At 35.3% G+C, this 21848-nt stretch overlaps 2 protein-coding genes across 2 annotated transcripts; one reads left to right on the top strand and one right to left on the bottom strand.

The window, feature by feature from the left end:
- The first annotated feature begins 13819 nt into the window (after positions 1-13819).
- On the top strand, positions 13820-14984 carry LOC140881909 (carboxylesterase 1-like). Its single transcript, XM_073287584.1, has one exon. The coding sequence runs from the start codon at positions 13881-13883 to the stop codon at positions 14859-14861; it is 981 nt and encodes a 326-aa protein (XP_073143685.1). The 5' UTR covers positions 13820-13880; the 3' UTR covers positions 14862-14984.
- A 901-nt stretch (positions 14985-15885) lies between these two features.
- LOC140881910 (MADS-box protein AGL42-like) lies at positions 15886-18841 on the bottom strand. The gene is made up of 7 exons (XM_073287585.1): positions 17860-18841; positions 17158-17239; positions 16813-16874; positions 16627-16726; positions 16422-16463; positions 16282-16323; positions 15886-16144 (listed from the first exon to the last, which is right to left on the bottom strand). The coding sequence occupies exons 1-7, from the start codon at positions 18039-18041 to the stop codon at positions 16013-16015; spliced, it is 642 nt and encodes a 213-aa protein (XP_073143686.1). The 5' UTR covers positions 18042-18841; the 3' UTR covers positions 15886-16012.
- Positions 18842-21848: the final 3007 nt, after the last annotated feature.

Genomic DNA, 21848 nt, shown 5'->3' with positions numbered 1-21848 from the left:
TGTCAACCGTTGTCTTTGTGCGATTTTTTAAGTTCAAAGACAACGGTTTTAATAAACCGTTGTGTATTAACTGTTGTCTATCGAATTTTATTTTTTAAATTAATTAAATTAAATAAAAAAATAAAAAATAATAATAAACTGAACAAATTAAAACACAAAACGTTTCTCTTGCTTCTATTCATTCTCCAACGATTTCCCTTCAAACCCTAACCCCATCCCCAATCTGCCACTCTCGCCGCCCGTTTACCGTCGGAAACAGGCTGTAGATCTTCGTCACTTTGTAGTCCAGTCCTAGGCGACATCAACCATGGTCTGAATCAAACTTTGTGAGCTCCGTTTCATTCAACTCGAACCCCTGTCACGAACACGAGTTGTGTTCTTCGCGAAGCTAAATTTCTGGCATTTTGACAAGAAATTTGTTGAGATTACCTCTCGGCTTGGATCCATGTTCTCTTCTCTCTCTTTTTTTTTAAAAATGTTTTTTTTGTTTTTTATTTTGTTTAGTGTTCACTGTTCGTCTTCTGTGATATAATATTTGTGAAGTGTTTTTGAGGAGTTGATTTTGTCTTCCGTTAGATTAGAATAGCGACTGTTTATTTTTTTCTTTTTTGCTTTTGAGATTATATTTTAGTATTCGAAGATTTGTTTGCATTTCTCCATTTCCGTACTTCGAGTTTGCTTCTCAGAAATCAAATTTTGAGAAGGAAATACAAGTTTCTTCCTCCATTTGTTGTAAAAAGTCACAAATCTGTTTGGTGTCTAACGGTTGGTTTTGCCGAGTTACGTTTCATTAAGTGTTAATTCGTGTAGCAGCCAGTTTATTCTTATGATAACTAGTAACTTTTGATGCTGAATATCTTTTCTCATACGAAACGTATCGGATTCCTAAGATTGAAAATAATCTTCCGCTTTTGCATGTGATCTACGCACATTATTCAGTGGAAGGGGTATGTTAGGACACAACTGGGATCAGCATTCCTGCCATTATGTGATTTCAAGCTTTTGTGAAATTTGTAGTGCTCGATGAAATTGATATCAAGCTTTTCCTCAAACTGGACAACAAAATTCTTGAATTTCAGTGTGCTTCACTTTGCATTACCTGCAGGAAGTTAAGAGGGTTATGGTCCCTGGAAATGGTCCTACTTTTGTTATTAAAGTCATCCATGAAGAAGACAAGCGACGGTGAACCTGGGACCCTGGCTAAATATGGGGTCAGAAGTCGTAGGAATCATCGAATGCAGGTATATTTGTTCATTCAAATATTTGTTTCAGTCTTTTGCTCTCGGATTTGATGGCATGCTTTATTTTATTGCAATTTCAGACGTGCCAAACTCCAATATGTCCAATAACGCCGAGCATGATTTTGGATTCCATAAGTTGGTCAATTTCTGAGCCAACATCAAAAGCTTGCATCTATACGGACTCTTTAAGTGTCGATGTCATTGAAGATCAGGGATCAGCATTCTTTGATGCAAAGCCAGATGGAAAAGAATCAGATAATTTATTTGTGAACTTATCCAGACCTCTTACAGAAAGGTCATCCGATGTTCTGAACTTGTTTTTTTATTATTCTGCGTCTTGAGTTCTTGAAATTTGATTGCTTGGAAATTGCAGTAAAAAATCTGAGTTGATATTCAAAAGCCATTTCCTTACTATACTGTTCTCCGTCGACCGATTTTTGGAGATGTGACCACGTTCAAGAACATTCTTCAGCAATAAAGGTTTTACATGTCTGCAAGTTTTGGATCATATCTACTCGTTTTACCAGGTCCGTTATCTGTATATGCTTTTTCATTCAATCTAAATCATACATTGCAGTTGTGAGGAACCAACGATAGTTTTATAATTTAAGCATTCCCTCCCATGTAAGCTAGAGACCTGAAATGTATATCCGAGATAATATCTAAAGATCTAAGCTTGCATCTTGATGTCTATTGGGTAACCAGTTTGAATAAAACGTAAACAGCTAGGATTACGGTTAGAAGCTCAAAGCGTGCATCGATTGATGGTATTTAAAGTTTGGATGCATGACAAACATTATTGCATCTTATATATTATATAAAAGCTATTGACAAACAATAAATAAGCATATTCATGACTAAAATAAAAATGAATGGTATTCTTCTTGTCCTTTTTGTTGGAAAAAGTACGGTTGATGTTCTGTTTTTCCAAATGTTGTTTGTATGTGCTATTTCACCACCACTGTTTTTTTTTTTTTGGCATATAGACATATATGTTCAAATACGACAGTGTTCACAGTCAATGGAAAAAGCATGAACTCACCATCAAGGATTGAAAGACCCTTCTTTTTGGTGACAAGCCAGTGACTGTCTTCGGTGCGAGGTACTTGTCTTACTCGTTTGCAGTCAGTATAATTTTTAGAATCTTTTATACTATGTATTTTTTGATTTTTTACAAATATAAACCCAGATATTTATATAGAATATAAATATAAATTTGATCTTTATTCACGGTCACCAACCAATCATGTGGGTTCCTCCACCTCCACCTTTCGTTTAGGCTTGGAGCTATGTTCTTTCCGTTGCTTATTGAACTTCTTGAATTTTAGCAAACCGATTGTAGAATTAAATATTTTTAAGATATAACAGAAACTAATTTTGTGAACTATAACAAAAACAATCCTTTATATCCCATTTAACCAGTATAATTTAGTCGGATCTTAGAATATCTTGGGATACGACTATCTTATTTCTTTTTCGATTGTTCCCGGTAGCTTGTTTTTTAAAAGAATTAGTTTCTTGAAACGTGTATGTTGTGAAAACTTAGTTCTTGCATATATATGATATGTTTTTTTTTATAAAAATATATATGATATGTTTATATAATGAGAAAGTATGTAAAAACAGAATAGGCAAACTTGTTCTCAGGGGAAAGTACGTGAAAACAGAATAGACACGATTGGAGGTTCCGATCGTCATGCATGTAATTTGTCTATTTAACAGAAACTTACGGAAGCTACTTTCTCATGTACATGTGAAAGATCTGTTCATATATTTTCTTAATGAATCATGACAGCTAAAAATCTTAGTCTGTATCAATTTTTGAAAGATTATTGGATAATTTGAACCAGAACATCTAGGAAACTTCAGATCGGTGCCAAAATTGGTGCTGCTTGGATAGTGCAGTATCTTTATGGTTCTATGCTTCCTAGTGGTTTCATTAATTATAGTTTTGACTGTAGAGACTTTCAATATTTATTTATCTGGGTTGAGAGATATATGGATGCTTTTATTCTTGGGAATTAGATAAGACTATGATTTCATAATATCTTTTGTTGTGTATTTTAGGCTATTTCTGCAAGGCTCTGTTTTGTAGTAATTGATTTTCTACATGGTTTTGTTCAGTCCAACTCAACATTATAAAGATGTTTTTTATACTTGCGATTAGACTTGTATTTGAGTTCTTTTAGTATGGCCAACTTGCAAAATATGGAAATGATGTCAAAATATATTTTCAGGCATTTCATTCGTGACTTTAGAGTTGATTATTGATGTTTTATTTTTACATTTGAGTCCTGAAAATGCGGTGTAGTTTATCAACTAGTTTCTTGTAAGATTTGAAAACCCATAACAGAAGAACCTTTTGTGGCCTGCCTATGTTCTGATGCCTTATAGATGTCTGACAAAAAAGAAATGACAAATTTTGTGGTGTGTAATTGTGATTGTAACCATGGGGTAAAAGTGTAGTTATTTGGCTGAAATTTAATCTTGTTATTTAATCGTGTTAAAAAAGCGTGGATAATTCCACCATGGTTTTTTTCTCCTCGCCTAAATTATTTCTTATACTAACTCTATCAGTTGGATAAGTGACTCAAAAAATTTCAAAGAATCCTATGAAGAATACCTGAATCACAAGGAAGCTCCCATTTTTTTGTCTGATTAAGTTGGTAGTCCACAATATTTATTTGATGGTATTGACCCTATTTTATAGATCTTGAAGACAAGACAGACATGAAGATTCGAGCTCTAGAAGAGGTTGAAGAATTATTAAGAATTAAAAGAGCGGACAACCAGGTTTGTATGATTTTAATATAATCCATTTTTCATGTTTACTAGTAATGTTAAAAATGGCAAGGGTAAAGTATATATATTCTATGATGACAGTCGATGCTTCTTTTGGATGCATTCAACAAAGATCGTGCATCCCTTCCTCAGCCCCCCACGAACAACTGCACCTTCCTTGCCTGCAGCTCAGGCATCAGGGGTTCCTGTTCTGTTCACAAATATCCAAACGGAGTCCCTACTAACCAAGGTAAATTATAAATCCAAGGCGTAGACATTGGTGTGGTCAGGGCAGTCCGTCTGTGGTTCTCCCCTCAAGCAGGAGACATTCCGGTGGAGATCAAAGTACAAGAAACGGACAACAAGCTCAGATTTTCAATCAGCAGAACCAAAGAGGTACTACTATCCTTTTTACTAACTAGCTAGTCTTAAATAATATATTCTGGAGGATATATCATGTGTTTGAATGCATATTCAATGAAACAGGGATTCATATACATATCGTCTGTGGTCGAAGACGACGATGTTCCCTCAGCTCGATCAGGGATTAATAAACTCTTCAAACTGGCATTCCAAGCAACAAGACTCTTGCTCGTCCGACACGAGAAACAGATTCGGGTGAGATTAGCATAGATGATGAATAATCAAGCATTAAAAGCATCAGGGAAGATATAATGAAGTTTCATATTACTCTAAGATCATCCAATTCAGCGAAATTATCTTCGCAGATTGCTTAGTTTTCATTTTATATTCAAGTACTAGTAGTTTTCAGATTTTGAATTAGAATTCGAATTTTGAGAGATTTGTAATACTTAAATTTGTATATTAAATTTTTTTTTGAAATTTTAAATTTTGATTGATTTATAATATTAAAAATTTGTATATTAATTTTTTTTTGTTTTTTTTAAGAAACGACAACGGATTTAACCTGTTTCAAAACCGTTGTCGTATGTCTCCAAAGATAACGGATTTAAAATTTTGCAAAACCGTTGTCGTAAGCCTCAAAAGACAACATATTTAAACTGTTGCAGAACCGTTGCCGTATGAGTTCAAAGACAACGGATATAAACTGTTGCAAAACCGTTGTGGAATGTCTCCAAAGACAACGGATATAAACTGTTGTCGTTGGGCATGCCTTTTACAACACCAACAATTACAACAGTTTTAACCCCCCCTACGACAACGGATTTTTCAGTTTTTCTTGTAGTGTGTGTTTCATGATAGTCATTCAATTCTACTATCACATCTTACATGCACTCTAGTATATTCAAGGTCTTTTTCTAAACATCGTATAGTACGTCACAACATAATAATATGATAAAAGATAAAGTAAATGCCAATATAAAAGTGTAAATTATATTAAACAAAGATTTTTTACACATAGAGTCACAAAAGCCCTTAGCCACAAATTGGCTAACCGGGCACCCACTCTTTCAATCTTTCACTTGCCCTAAAGCCAACTAGTCATACTACGTAGTCCCATTGCCTCGCGATGTTTGTCAAATAATGGTACTGGCAAGGGCTTAGTAAGTGGATCAGCGATATTGTCTGCAGAGGCCACTCTCTCGACAGTGATGTCTCCTCTTTCCACGATCTTCCGGATGATGTGGTATTTACTCAGTATGTGTTTGGATCTTTGATGAGACCTTGGTTCCTTTGCCTGAGCAATGGCACCAGTGTTTTCACAGTACACCGGGACTGGACCAACAGCTTCAGGAATGACCCCCAACTCTTGGACGAAATTCTTCATCCAAACGGCCTCTTTAGCAGCAGCTGATGCTGCAATGTATTCTGCCTCAGTGGTTGAATCCGCTGTGGTGTCCTGCTTGGAACTCTTCCAAGAGACAGCACCGCCATTGAGCATGAATACAAATCCAGAGGTTGATTTTGAGTCATCCACGTCGCTTTGGAAGCTAGAGTCGGTATAGCCTTCCAATTTCAATTCTCTTCCCCCATAAACCATGAATACATTCTTAGTCCTTCTTAAGTACTTAAGAATATCCTTCACAGCTTTCCAATGCATTTGACCGGGGTTAGCTTGATATCTGCTCGTGACACTCAGAGAATAGGCCACATCCGGTCTGGTAGATATCATCCCATACATGATACTCCCTATGGCTGACGCATATGGTATGTGTGTCATTTTCTCTATCTCTTCGTCAGTCTTGGGAGACATAGACTTGGATAGATAAACTCCATGGCACATAGGTAGATGTCTTCTCTTGGACTCATCCATAAAAAACCTTTTCAATATGGTGTCGATGTAGGTTGCTTGAGTGAGTCCTATCATTATCTTAGATCTATCTCTATAGATCTGTATTCCTAGAATATAGGATGCCTCACCCAAGTCCTTCATCGAGAATCTACCTGATAACCATATCTTTGTTGACTGCAACATCCCTACATCATTCCCAATAAGTAGGATGTCATCAACGTAAAGCACTAAGAATGTCACAGCATCCTTAACCACTTTCTTGTATACGCACGGTTCCTCCTGGTTCTTGATGAATTCAAAGTCCTTTATTTTTTCATCAAATTTCTGGTTCCAACTTCTTGATGTCTGTTTGAGACCATAAATTGATCTCTGAAGCTTGCATACCTTATGCACGCTTCCCATGGATGTGAATCCCTTGGGCTGCATCATATAGATCTCTTCCTTAATGTTTCCATTAAGAAATGCAGTCTTCACATCCATTTGTCATATCTCATAGTCATACCAAACTGCTATGGCAATAAGGATTCTTATGGACTTGAACATTGCGACTGGTGAAAAAGTTTCATCATAGTCAACATCTTGTCTTTGAGTATAACCTTTTGCGACCAATCGTGCCTTGTAGGTCAGTACCTTACCATCAGGCCCAAGTTTTCTCTTGTAGATCCATTTACACACTATTGGAACAATTTCATCGGGAAGATCTACTAAAGACCAAACTTGGTTTGTATGCATCGAGTCTATTTCCGGCTGCATAGCTTCAAGCCATAAGTTCGAATCAGCATCAGAAATTGCTTCCTTGAAGTTTCTTGGATACATCCAATGTCGGGTTCACTTTGATCCCCTTCAAGAAGCAGACCATATCGAATAGGAGGTCTAGAAGTCCTCTCGGATCTTTTAGGAAGAGGCGTGTCAATTATTGGTTCCTGAGGTGTGGGATCGTTATTTTGTATCTTGGGTTCTTCTCGAATTTCTTCGAGTTCCATCATCGTGCCTTTCTTATCAAGTAAGAACTCCTTCTCCATGAAGGTGACATTCCTCGAAACAAACACTTTTGTTTCAGTAGGATGATAGAAATAATATTCGATTGAATTCTTTGGATACCCTACAAAATAACATAAGGTGGATCGACTATCTAACTTATCTCCCACTGTATGCTTCACGTAAGCAGGACATCCTCAAATCCTCAAGTACGAATACTTAGGAGTTTAGCCATTCCATAACTCGTATGGAGTTTTATTCACTGCTTTAGTATGTACATTGTTTAACAAGAATAATGTCATTTCGAGCGCATAGCCCCAAAACGAAGGTGAAGCTCAGTGAAGCTCATCATAGATCAAACCATGTCCAACAGAGTTTGATTACGACGCTCCGAAACACCATTAAGTTGAGGTGTAGCAGGAGGAATCCACTTAGAGAGAATCCCATTCTCTTTTAGATAGTCCAAAAACTCGGTACTGAAGTATTCTCCTTCTCGATCCAATCGAAGTGCTTTAATACTCTTACCTAGCTTGTTTTCTACTTCAGCCTTGAATTCTTTGAACTTTTCAAATGATTCAGACTTATATTTCATCAAATATAAATACCCATATCGGGAATAATTATCAGTAAAGGTAATGAAGTAGATATGATCAAATTTAGTACCAATACTAAATGGGTCGCAAACATCTGTATGGATCAAATCCAATAGATTTTGACTACGCTCAGGTTTTCCCTTAAATGGAGTTTTAGTCATTTTTCCTTTTAGGCAGGATTCACAAGTAGGTAGAGAGTTTATATCAGACATATCAAACATGCCCTCTCCCACTAGCTTGTTCATCCTCCTTAAGGAAATATGACCTAACCTAGCGTGCCAAAGGTTTGCAGGGTTATCACTATCGTTTCTCCTTTTATTGTTGTTGCCGGTTTATCAACATAATTAACTGGAACGTCTTTTAATTTTAAGTTATATAGATCGTTTTCAAGTTATCCATTTCCAATCAAACATTCATTCTTGTACATATTGCAAATCTCATTCGCAAAATTTCAAGAAAACCCATCTCTATCAAACATAGAAATAGAAATAATGTTTTAATGAAATCTGGCACAAATGAAACATCTCTCAAAAATAGCTTAAAATTGTTTTACAAAATTTTAAACAAATGTCTCCCACAGCTTTGGCTTCAACTCTGGAACCATTTCCGAGCCTTAACTGGGTCTTACCCATCCTTAGCCTACGACTTCTTGTCATCATCTGCAAATCTTTGCAAATGTGAGATCCACGTCTAGTATCCTATACCCAAGAAGTAGTATTAAGTGATACATTTATTTCAATATAAAATATATCCTTTGTAGTTCGTAACTGCTCGATATATTCTTTGTTGTTGCGCTTTCAGTAACCGGGTTTCTTGCAGTGATGGCAAACTTCTTTAGACTTGTCCAGTTTTGCATGTAACATTTGGCCTTGAGATCATGGTCCCACCATTTCTCTAGTTCGGCCAACCTTTCCGAAGTTACATCAGCCAGGGCTGTTTTCGGAGGAGCCTTTTCTAGCACGTAGAAAATCTTCTCCGAACTCAGGACAATCTTAACTTACGGAACCAATTCGTATAGTTTGTGCTAGTCATTTTATTTTGTTTGAGAATAGAAACATGTGGATTACTCGAATTCATCATAATGAAATACTGAGATGAAAGCAGATAATTATCAGTGATTGCTTAATTAATTTATTAAGACATAAAATAAGGAGAGATTAATTTTATGAATTACACTCCCACTATTTTAACGATTTCACTACCCTCTAGTGAAAACGAAAAACTGGTTTCCTTAGTAGGAACATGGAGTTCAATTGACAAACCATAGTCCCGAATAATATCAGCCAACCATAATTTTCAAAAGGTAGAGCCCAATTGCTTCCAAAGCAACCCCCATGTTTTTACCTCATGTCCAATAAGAGCCCAATAATATGACATCGTTTATTGTGACATGTTAAGATGACCCATCAATATTAAGTTGTGATGGATGGTCGTCATGTGGATCCCCAATAATATGAGTCAATCCCATGGGAGTTCCACCCAACTTACAACATGTGTCGATCCAATGTACAGCTTTTCGACGAACGCCCCCCCCCCCCCCCAATAATATGAGTCGGATCATGCCCGCAGGTAGCATCTCATACATTGATCGTTGATGGAAGGTAGGAACATTTAAACAATATTTAAATTCCCTTTTGTTAATTTTGATATCAATTTTAAATTATATTTAAAATGAGGGATTTTAATTTTGAAAATTGTCTCATCATTCAAAAATTTGTATGCTTGCGGGATTCATGCAATTTAGTCTAAACATGCATATAACAATAATATCAAATATTATATAAAGGATGATCGATGCCTAGATCTAATCGACCCGTGGTTTTCAATCACGAGTCTATGTCTAATCCTAGGTGATATGCAAGTATGCAATGCAATCTTATTACATTGTGCTTCCAATTTACATTTTTTCGGTCTTTATTGTCTGCTGGGCCCACCATTGTCGTCAAATCTTTATCTCCCACTAAGTCTAATAAATTTACAATAAATTTTGATGACAAGTAGGGGATACATATTTAAGGGTGGGAACGGGCCATAAACCAGGCCCACTTTTATTACAAATGATAAATCAATTTGGGCTATAAACCAAGCCCAATAATAAAACCCAACAGCAATAATAAAAAACAAATGTAAATAACCTAACATACACCTACAAAATTGGTCATGACAATCGATCATCATCTTATCCAATAATTAATTCAATAATTAAATCATTGCATAACATGCAATGACAACATAATTAAAAAGATAAAATCAAATTTTATCTAATTTAATCATAAAATCATATCTTATCATCAATTGTACCAAAATAATTAATTTTATAAAATCTAATTTAACGGATAAAATTTATAAATTTTCCAAAAATTCAAATTTATCCAAAAATCAATTTTAAAAATTTCGGACTCAAACAATTTGACCCGATGCCTCGTGGTCTAATCAAAACAATTTTCGATCGGACCAAAAACTAAAATTTCAAAAATTTAAAACTAAAAAAAAAACAATTTTTAATTTTTCGGGTAGCCTCGCCCCCACGTGGGGCAGGGCAGCCCCACGTGGGGCCTGGGCAGCCCGTCGCTGCCCTTGATCGCTGCCCGTGTTGCCCTTAAAATTTAATTTAAAAATTTTGTTTTGTTTTTCCAAAAAATCGAGGCCAAATTTTGTACAATCGATAAATTTTAATCGTTTGATCTGAGAATAACCTGGCTCTGATACCACTATTTCAAGTGCACATTTTCAGATCAGTCAGATCTGATACCCGGAGCAGCGGAAGTTTAAAAATTTTTCTTTTCTGGTATGGAACGATTCTATATCATGGGTATCAAATCCTTACGATTAAAATAAACAATTAAAATAATAATAACAATTAATATTTTACTTTTTCAAGTTATGGCTTGATTTATGGACTCCAACAGATTAAATCTACTCTTGTTGTAAATCACAGGAACTGATGACTCGCTCGATCAACTCCTGAATTAGGTCCACGAATAGAAAACAGACATCCTCTGATTGATTGCACTAGAAATCAATCATATGTTTATCGAAGAGATTTAAAGATTTGATCAGTCAATTCCGAATGTAATTTTTCAGAAAAATCACAGACCGAATTCTCTTACAAAAGGGAGTAAGAATTTCAAAAATTCCTACTTGGAATAATATGTGTGATTTTCGAAAATTGCAAAGATGTTGTGTTTTTCGAAAATCCCTATGTGTGATATATATAATTTTTGTACTGGATTAAATTATATGTCTAATAGGACACTAACTCCTTAGGGCCCATTAATCATAATTTAAGCCCAACAAGCCAAGTTTGTTATTATAAAAATTAATACAAAATTCATCATGACTCTGATTGATAAACTGATTTCACCAATGTTCTCAGAAATCATTTCTGCACCTTTTAAAGTCAAGATAATTTTTTTGAATCCGAATTCAGTGATTTCCAAAAATGTCCATCCCCATGTCATTTTAGAAAATTCCACTCCCTTTACTTAAGAAGTCCAACTTCTCTTTCGCTAAATTTAACTCTTTAAATTTAACTATCTCAACGGGGATTAGTAATCCATTACTTGCGTAACCCTCAATGGTTCAGGGATACAGCTAGCTGTGGGCTCACAACTCCTTGTGACTCGGAACAACAATTTCCGACTTACCCATCGAATCATGGTAAGAGCGCCTAGCAACATCGCCCCATGATTCCCTAGGTATCACTGATAGTGCCTGCAAGAACCAGTAGGTTTTGGTTAGCGTACAGTACAGTCCCTTCATCCAAATATCCCGATCGAATTAACAACCATTGGTACATCGAGAGTCTTTCGAGATTCGATAACTATGCAATACATCTTGAAGATCAAATAGTGACATCGCATGTGCTACTAGAAAACCAAGTAACCTAAAGCACATCATGTACTCTGGCCAGAGATTTGTCACACTAATATCTCCTCAGATCGCATAGGATATCCACACTCGCAAGCGTGTGGTGAATCCTTGACAACAAAGCATTGACTCCTATATGTGTCATAACTGTACCCAATCTCGACACCTGATGACCCCTCATAGAGTCGGTAAACGAGTCAAAGTACAGAACTAGCATATAGAGTCTCCATGATGTTTTAAGTAGTAAGGACTAATGGTGTACAATCAAAATCGCGAACTTATCCACTCAATTAATGATAACCACTTGGAAAGTCCGAATAGGGTAGTTCGATTATCCATCATATGAATATCCATTTGCATGCTTCGAACATCTCTATGTTCTATACCAATGAAACGTGGTACTAGGCATCGCAAATGCTAGTCTCAATCTCGAGCGATCCTTATCCTTATTAGCGGACGGCTCAATTGACTAGGAACTGTTTAGAATATACAGTGATTATAAGATGTGTTTCATGATAGTCATTCAATTCTACTATCACATCTTACATGCACTCTAGTATATTCAAGGTCTTTATCTAAACATCATATAGTACGTCACAACATAATAATATGATAAAAGATAAAGTAAATGCCAATATAAAAGTGTAAATTATATTAAACAAAAATTGTTTACACATAGAGTCACAAAAGTCCTTAGCCACAAGTTCGCTAACCGGGTACCCACTCTTTCAGTTCCCACAGACGGCGCCAATCTGATGCGGGCGAAATAATTATCTCCCTAATCAGCAAATAAATTGGGAAGTCGTACGTTCTCCTGGTCTCCTGCTTCCTCGGTCACCTGCAGAGGGGGAACGATCTCCTGATCTCCTACTCCTTTGGTCACCTAAAGAAGTTGTACGATCTTGTTTTGGGCTGTCACCTGATTCACGAACACACGTTAGAGGCGTCGGGTGGTCACCCGGCGAAAACCCTCCGACGCTCAAGTCAGCGATCACCTCCACACAAAACAGGAGAGCAGAGAACTTTTTTAAGCTAAAGAGTCACTTACCCCAAATGGAGAGATTCCACATGTATTTATAGGCAAAATTGAGTTTAATTGCACATTAAGCCTCCAATGCCAAAAATTGATAATTAACCTTGCTAAGGTCAAAAAATGCGATTTAGTCCTCCAGATCTCCAAAATTTAGAATTAATCCTTTAAAATGCGATTCCCGCAAATTGACCCACTTAATATATTTTTATATACTAAGTATATTTAAAAATATACTTATACCCATCAAATACTAAAAATATTAGTATTTTTTTTATATAGTACAAGATGCAATCTCGATTTAAATTTTGTATTTGATCACAAAATATATTAAAATATCAATTAATTAACTATTTATTTTTGTTGAAATTTAATTTATCAATAAATAGTAAATTATTTTTTTATTTATTTTTTAGTATTTAAAATCAATAAAAACCTATAAATTTTAGCGTCAATAAATAGTCTATTTTTTTCTACTTACCATGATTTTATGGTCAATAAATTTAATTGTCTACAAATATCCTATATTTAAATGTAATGGCAAAAAGTTTATAATAGTTTCATTGATTGATTGGCTAAGGAGGTGGATTGAATGATACTTGTAGTTTGGTCTATTTGAGGGCATAAGATTTTGTATTAATAGAGGGCATAAGATTTTGTATTTTTATAAAGTTATTGTGCTTGTTTTCCAAGATATCTTATTTTATAAGTTGACGGCTCAACTACTTGTATTCGCCGTGGTTAATTAATTGGACCATATTGATAGTTTCTACGCAATTTGTAACATGTAATATCTATACTATTACATAAATCAAATGCACTTCTTCCTCAAATGATTTTACAATGGATCATACTATATGTACAAAGAGCCTTATAAATTGGGTTACAAAATACATTTAAAATTATAAAACTTTCTACACGCATTTTTTAAATTTTTTTCCAAATTAAATATATGAATAATTTGTAACTTAATTTATAAACCTCATTGTACATATAACATTTTACTTATACAATATTGTAATATTGGCATACATATTTCATGTCACTGTTGAAAACGAAAGTAAAGATTAATTAAAGTTAGCCCAAAGTTAATAAATAGCGGAGGCAAAAATGTAAAGTTGGCATCTTTGATCGTTATTAATATTAATTGTAGTATATTACAACCAAAAACTATGGCCAATATGCCGCCCATAGATCCCAACGTTGACCCCTACGGCTACCTCGGAATCGTCAAAAACTCCGACGATTCCATCACACGGGTTACAGAAGTTCTCCCAAGTTCTCCGGCCTGCTCCGATCCCAAACTTCCCATCATCAGCAAGGATATTCCGATCAATCCAGCAAGAAACACCTGGGCACGATTGTATTTGCCTAAACAATATTTCGATTCCAATCCAAAGGTTAAGCTCCCACTCCTGGTGTACTATCATGGCGGAGGATTCGTCATAGGCAGCGCAGCAAATTCCATAATGCACGATTTTTGCTCAGACCTTGCATGCTACATCCCGGCGATAGTCGTGTCCGTGGAGTACCGTCTCGCGCCGGAGCACCGCCTCCCCGCCGCGTACGAAGACGGGCTCGAGGCCTTGCATTGGATCAGAGCCGCGAAAGTCGAGTGGCTGACGGAGTTCGCCGACTTCTCGCGGTGTTTCCTCATGGGCGGGAGCGCCGGCGGCAACTTAGCGTACCACGTGGGGTTACGCGCGGCCTCGTGCGGCGGAGATCTGTCTCCGTTGAAGATCCAAGGGCTGGTGTTGCAGCAACCTTATTTCGGTGGGGTGAAGAGGACAGAATCCGAAGCAAGGCTGGCGAAGGACCAAATTTTTCCATGTGCTGTGAATGATATAATGTGGGAAATGGCTTTGCCTTTGGGTGTTGACCGGGATCACAAGTATTCCAATCCAAGGGTTGATGTTGAGGCAGAGGCTTTCTTGAAAATGAAGGGCCAGGATTGGAGGGTTTTGGTTACGGGCTGCGAGGGAGACCCTTTGATCGATAGGCAGAAGGATTTGGTGAGATTATTGGAGGAATATGGAGTACAAGTTGTGGGTAGGTTCGATGAAGGAGGGTGTCATGGGATTGATCTTTTCGACAAATCCAGATCCAAGATTGTTTCTCACTTTCTTGCTGATTTCATTGGATTCCCTGTTTGATTTTTGTCACAAATTGTGTATTGGATCCGAAAAAGCTCATGCTTTGTGTCATAAGATTGTGGAGTTTACATAAGGTGAAACACATTTGATGTGATATAATAAATTGGTATGCATTGATTTTTCTATCAACCTCTGTTTTCCATTGCCTCCGATCAGTCATTTATACAGACCTAATGAACTTGTGTTTCCATCAACGCGGATTGTACATATGATTAGGCCTGGGAAATTTACGATTCTGTGAAAGATGAAGAAGCTAATAATTAGACATTACCTTTCTGAAGATTTGAACAATCTGGTGTACATAAATTTAACAATTCCTCAAGTCCGTTTCACATTTCTAATAGTAAAAAATATGTGTTTAGAGGGAGCATGCATAATCTGGAAAACATACCCGCATGTGTGATCCTAACATATTATAGCAGTAAGGTAGTGTTTGGAAGAGCTTTTAGGAAATACTTCTCTGCTTTTTTTTTCACAAACTTTTAAAATTTTGTGATGGAAAAGCTGAGAAGTACTTCCTAAATGTTCTACCAAACATTGCCTAAATATGATAACACATAATCAATCCACGTTGTGTTTAACCAAAACTTTTGATGTACAAATAATCCTCGACGAAACTTCTAATTTTTCTCATGTTCATGTTCTCTGTTTCTGGTAGAATCTGATCACTTTCTCCGTGTTTAAATGAACTCTTATACAGTGCTAGGCATTAACTTCATTTACCATATTAACAACATACTCTACATATTGTAGTTCATTTTGAGTCTTTGACTGGTTAACTTTCTATTGAAGTGCTTAAATACTAACTCTACGTTCCGGAGGCCAGCTCAACGACGTTGCATCCACCTGTTATGTAGCTAAGCAAGCTAGCTTTCGGATCGATAACAGGTTGTGTCTAAGATCTTGGGTTCTATTTCAAGACATTAACAGAAATGCACATTTTATACCGAGCTCGGTTATTGAATGCACAAAAAATATAAACAAGCACAAAATAGGTAAAAAGAAAAACAAAAGAAAATAAAAGTGAAGAAATATACAGATTGTTATTCCCATGCCTATACTTAGTACGGCAAATTTGTTATTATTGTTGTTGTCGTTGTTGTTACATGAGAATTAATGATAAATCGCGGTAATTAAAATACTTAAGAGGCCTAACGAATGGGTGTTTGGCCAATAAACAATTCTGTAATCACCTCACAGCAGGTAAGTGTACTTTGGCTTGAACTTGGAATCTCCATTAGATTTAGATCACCTACAATATTCGGCGTTGATTTAAATTCATCCTACACAAATTTTGACAAATTAGCAATCAAAAACATTAAGAAAAATTGAATATAATAGGGATGGAACAAGCAGATATATGTAATACACTGGAAAATGTAATATATATCAAACCAATCCATAAATATTAATTTTTAACCTTTTCAGTTAATCTTGCATTTTCTTCTAGCAAAAGCTTTTCCTGAAATTGCAAAGAGAAATAAATCAAGATAAAAATTAGTGAGACGCAGATAGAATAAAACTAAGATGGTTATTATAGTTGCAAGATAATATAAATACCTTTGCTTGTAATTTTTCTATTTCCTCACTGAATAATTGAGCCTGGCCGTGTAAAACAACAAATGAAACTAAGTACAATATAATGTCTGCAATCCCAAATTGTTTCCAGAGATTGAGAAAAACTTTGGAAAATTTTGAAATTAATGTCTAATTATTTCGATAAAAGATTTCATCCGAGATGAAGACTCAAAATCGAATTTCGCACCTTTCTTGTTCTGATGTTCTTGAGGCTTTTCTCCAACTGGTTTTCCATTTCATGAATCTCCTCCATCGAACACATCCCTACTTCGTGCCCTAAAAACTTCCTAAAACACTCAAAATTTCAGTTCTAAAGTTAGTAAATGAGATGCCAAGTAGTAGCATGTAGGGGTGTGCTAAGAAAAATGAGAACCTTTGAGAATTTTCCAGGAGTTCGATCTTCTTCGACAGGATTTCAGCTTCATGCTTCATGTCCTATCCAAATAACAAACAAATCAAATTCGATACGACTTGTTAGGCATATATGGCTTTGGTGCATTGTACTAACTAATAGATATTATATTAGAATTTAGTAATTTTCTTGGATATGGTCAATGTTCTTGTTGTTCTTATGTAGTTATGTTTAAGTCTCTAGTACTATGATTAATTAGGTGCTTCTCGTCGACATTGTCGCTTAGGGAGCGACACACGCAGACATAAGAGTGATGTGCATGCTTGTATTTTCAAGATTTAGCCATCAATAAAATGGAGATCTTGCCTCCGTTTGTTGTTCGCCTTTCGTATTAGCCTTCCACTCTTCTTTCACATGTTCCCGGAACCTCTCTATAGTCCGTTCCATGCTGAAATGCAGAATTATGCAAATAGAGAAAAGCACGATTATGTACAAATCAATACTTATTAGTAGTTAGTAGCTAGATACTTGTATACTTATTTGTTAAACAAAATTATACATATACTCAGCTTCTATCTTTTAACAAGCTGAACAAAATCTACCCATGTTAAATAATCCCAGTAACAATTTTTGTAATATTCAATGTTATCATATAGAGGAGATGTATATAGGAAGCTCAAAGACTAGCTCCGCACGAAAAGCTTAAATTAAAGTTGGAGGAGATCGAGAGATACACATTAATTTATACTAATGATCAAAATCAAAATTCTTCTGGGTCCAAGAAAGTACTACGAATGCCACCAGAGTCTCTCAGAACGTACACAAATCATCAAAGAAGCTACAGAAAGAGTCAAATTTCAAAAACTCAAAGTATCAAGAAATACATTAGGCCATATCTTTATTAGCCTTATCGAGCAGTAGTGGCAGTACAGCACAGCGTAGCATTCAGAAAGCACCAAAGAGAAGGTACAAACTATGCATCGAAGAAAGTGAAAACTTATAATATATGGTATCAAGAAATTAAATTTAAACAATCGAATTGATTAAAAATAGATATATATAACTTACTTGGAGCTTGCAAATTCAAAAAGCCTTCCTTTTTGAGAGAAAATGATCAAAGCTACTTCAGCATCACAGAGCACTGAGAGCTCATAAGCCTTCTTCAAAAGCCCATTTCTTCTCTTGGAGAAGGTCACCTGCCTGCTTGTTGTATTTTCGATTCTTTTCAATTCGATCTTCCCTCTCACCATTTTTAGTTTTATTTTCTAAATTTTATCAAATCTTTAAAGGGAAATAAAAAGAACCCTAATGGAAAAATCACCAAGAAAATTATTCAAGAATCAAGATTATATATTTCCAATCCCACCAGAAAAAAATATTAAAAATCCCACAGAGAGAGAAAGCCCCTTCTTCTGAAGAATATTGGGAAGAAAGAAAAGAAAATCAAATACTTCGTCTAAATATAAAGATGGCTCAGTACTGAGCAAATTAATATCAGCCGAAACAAAGGGACGATAACAGCTGGAATAAAACCCTACAGCATATGAACCCTAGTTTTCGAAATAAAAGATGTAATCACTTCAGAAAATAAAAAGAAACCAAAAAAGTTGAAACCAAAACCAGAACTGAAGAATCCCAGAAAAAAATCTGACGATAGAACTCGTACATATGCTTAAGAGCAGCAAAAAGAAAAAAATGTTTGGGGAGTGAAGAATGAGTACAAAGATTGAATCTTTTTTCAAGATTTTAATCAAACAAAGAACACCAAGAATAATAATAAAATGGGAACAAAAGACATGAAGTATTTTTCAGATTCCATAAAAACAACAATCGCTGCATAAAATCTCTTTATTTTCTGTCCACAGAAGCCTACATTTCCTTATTGATCAGTATCTGTTAATTTCCATGTCTTTCTTATCAAGTCTTACCCACAAAAAAGGAAAGGCACACAAAAAGTAAACCAATAAAAATAATAATATTTTTTTTAACAAAGAGCTTATTTTATTTGATAATCAAAACCTCAATAAAAGGATAGTCAAATATTATTAGTAAAAATACTATTAACTTCATCATATAAAAAAATTACCTAAGATTTGCTTTATATAACACTTATCCAGTTTATCATGGGACAAGTATCGATCAAATATAATTATTATATTATAATTAATAAATATAAAAAGCGTGTCTAATTGGAAACGTCGGCAAATAGATTTATTTATTTTTGTACTATCTTGTTTTAGCAAGTGGCTGAGAGCGGGGAAAACGTGGAGATTACAGCTATTTTGGAAGGATTGAAAAGTTCAATTAATTTATCTCAAAAAAAAAAAAAAAAAAAAAGTTCAATTAACGCGACGAAGAAATTGCAATAATAAAAATTAAAATATGTTAAATGTATATTCAAATATCATAAGATAATTATTGGTGGAATTTTTATATTAAATTTTTTGACGTAAAATTTAATATAAAAATGTCAAAAAATTTAATATACAAATATTGATTTATTTCAAATATTTGATTGCTCTGAAAATATCACACTAAAAATTAATAATTGTAGGAGGCCAAAAAAGAATGGTGTTTTGAGGTCAAACATCATCGTACGACGACGTGACCTGTCGACCAATGATATACTGACAACGCATCATTCTGATTAGTTGATTAATGGGAATGGAGCAGGTCACGTGGCGTTCCTTATCTGGCTCCAGACCTTGTACGTTTTCTTTTTATTATATATAAAGTATTTAAATTCATTAATTCTTCGACATATGGGTTTAATATATTTTTTTAGCCCAAATCGAGACTTCATTATAAATTTTTTGAATCTATACTTATAGAATTGAAAACTGGTTAGTGAAAGATATAATTTTTATTATATAATAAGATATTATAATTTCATGGACTCATCGGATATGTTTATCTATAAATTCTTGCATTTTATTTTATTTAAGAACAGAGATTTTAAAGCGTTGGACTGAATAATTTATCGTGTGGAGAATAAATTTAAGAATAACTTTAAAGTATGAACACTGATTATTTTGAATAAGCCATATACAAATGACTATAATAAATTAGTCCGAAATGGCAATCTTTCTAGGTCAATCAATTTTGGGATAGTTTGTAATATAACCTTGGTCAAAAAAAAAATTCTAAATCTAACCTTCCCTAGTGTATTTGTTGAAACACTTCAAATATACTTGGAGGGGGTTAGTTTTCAAAAAAACTATTTTGACCAAGGTCATTTATTAAAATATTTCCATATTTATTTATTTCTTAATTTTGTAAGGTCTTTATAATTTCTTCATATTTTAACGTACATATCTTCATTTATTTGAACTATAATAATATTTGTGACACAATTCTGACTTTTTCGGATTCCCGATCTCTCACTCGAGCGCAGAAACATGTTAAGAAAACGTCATATAATTTAAAAGTGGCAAAACATGTTTAAGGAGTTATTATTTGGTGAAAATAAGCGGAAAATCAAATCTGAAACGTCCGAAAATGGTAGGTTATGACCTGGGGGTCCAAAATCAGCTCGGAAGCACCCAAAAATAGTTCGGAAGAAGCGGTGCGATCGGAGCTTCCGAACCAGTTCGGAGCTTCCGATCCCTGTCCAGTGCCAGGTGTCTTCGAGGATTGAACACGTAGCTGCATGTGGAGATCGGAGCTTCCGATCGTGGCGTATAAATAGGGGTTCCGAGGGACACAATTTCACATCAATCTCACTTCTTCTCTCTCGGTTTTAGAGCATTCTAGGTGTTTTATGGGTGATTCCAGCCTTCCTAGGCTTGGTCCGGAGGTTGGCGAGGTGCTCCAGGGTTGCGACAGACCGGTGCCCAAGTTTTGGGGCAATCGTCATCAGCGGGCTGACGACGGACGCATGTATAGCTTTGGCTCCTTATAGTAAATAGGAAGTATGTTATAGAGTAGTTAAGGCTTTTAGAATAAGATTATAATGCATGAGTAATTTGCATTGTAGTGCGGATTATAGGTTTGGACATAGTGCTGGTCTAGTTTGCCTAGTTTATGAGGTACGAAATTATTATTTGAGATATCCAGATTGAGTATGCAAGTATTATGTGTTTGCATGAATTATGTGATTGCATGTTTTATATGTCTTTATTTACAGCATGTCATAACTGTATGTTGCATACATGAGCATATTGAGCCTTTACCTTAAAGGTATCTTGTAGTAGTGCGCTCATCCTACGATTTTGTGGATGGTTGGATACATAAGTCTTGTGTTAGGTCACCTTGATGGTTGGACACTTGTACTAGTATCATGTCACCATTATCCACTGGGTATATGAGTCACCTCCTGAGGCGACGGCGCAGCGTGCTATATACCCTGGGTTCGGTCTTTGAGCTTGTTTCTTGACCTGAGAGTCTTGGTACCCAGTTCATTATATACATGCACACATAACACCGTATACTCATACTCTCGTACTGAGCTTATCATGCTCACATCCGTACTTTGTTGTAACTGGACACCCTATTCCATGGGGCAGGTCTGCGGCTGGATGATGCGGGAGTGGTTCTAGGAAGGCTTAGACGTTGGATGACCATCAGGGCTTTGTCTAGGCTTTTGTTTTTGTAGTATTTGGGTTAATACACTGGATTTATTCGATATGGTTGTAAACAATATTTTATTGTTGTTTAAGTTTTCCGCTGTTTAATTTTTGCTTTATTTAATTAAATTAAATGCATGCTTAAACTTCTGATTAGTAGGTGATCACGGTGCGGGTCACTACAAAACTTGACCGCTAAATTTGGTATCAACTAGCAAGTGCACTATGTTAAGTAATATTAAGTGGACAATGAATCCAAGTATCGATACCATAGGAACTGTAGTCAATTCTCAAGATTTAATTATTTAACTTAATCTAGACAAAATAATAAAAATAGGAGAGCGAATAATTAAATAAAAATTTAATTACTAAAAACAATAAGAATTAAAATAGCTTAAAAATAAATTTATTTAAAATAAGACAATAAGAAGGTACCAAACAAATTATGCAAACAAATTGCAAATCTAGGCTGATCAATTACTAATCACGGCG

The sequence above is a fragment of the Henckelia pumila genome, chromosome 2 (genome assembly GCF_033568475.1).
Source record: "Henckelia pumila isolate YLH828 chromosome 2, ASM3356847v2, whole genome shotgun sequence".
NCBI classification, from domain to species: domain Eukaryota; kingdom Viridiplantae; phylum Streptophyta; class Magnoliopsida; order Lamiales; family Gesneriaceae; genus Henckelia; species Henckelia pumila.
Note: the sequence above shows the minus strand (reverse complement) of the source record. Positions and strands in the feature narration are given on the sequence as shown.

What these genes read in the sequence shown, in the direction of transcription:
- LOC140881910 (XM_073287585.1), bottom strand. Translation starts at nt 18,041, where the DNA reads ATGGTGAGAGGGAAGATCGAATTGAAAAGAATCGAAAATACAACAAGC. An exon ending in TTTGAATTTGCAAGCTCCAA is followed by an intron (nt 17,240 to 17,859) that starts GTAAGTTATATA and finishes TCTGCATTTCAG; the next exon opens with CATGGAACGGACTATAGAGA. An exon ending in AGAACATCAGAACAAGAAAG is followed by an intron (nt 16,464 to 16,626) that starts GTGCGAAATTCG and finishes TTACACGGCCAG; the next exon opens with GCTCAATTATTCAGTGAGGA.
- LOC140881909 (XM_073287584.1), top strand. Translation starts at nt 13,881, where the DNA reads ATGGCCAATATGCCGCCCATAGATCCCAACGTTGACCCCTACGGCTAC.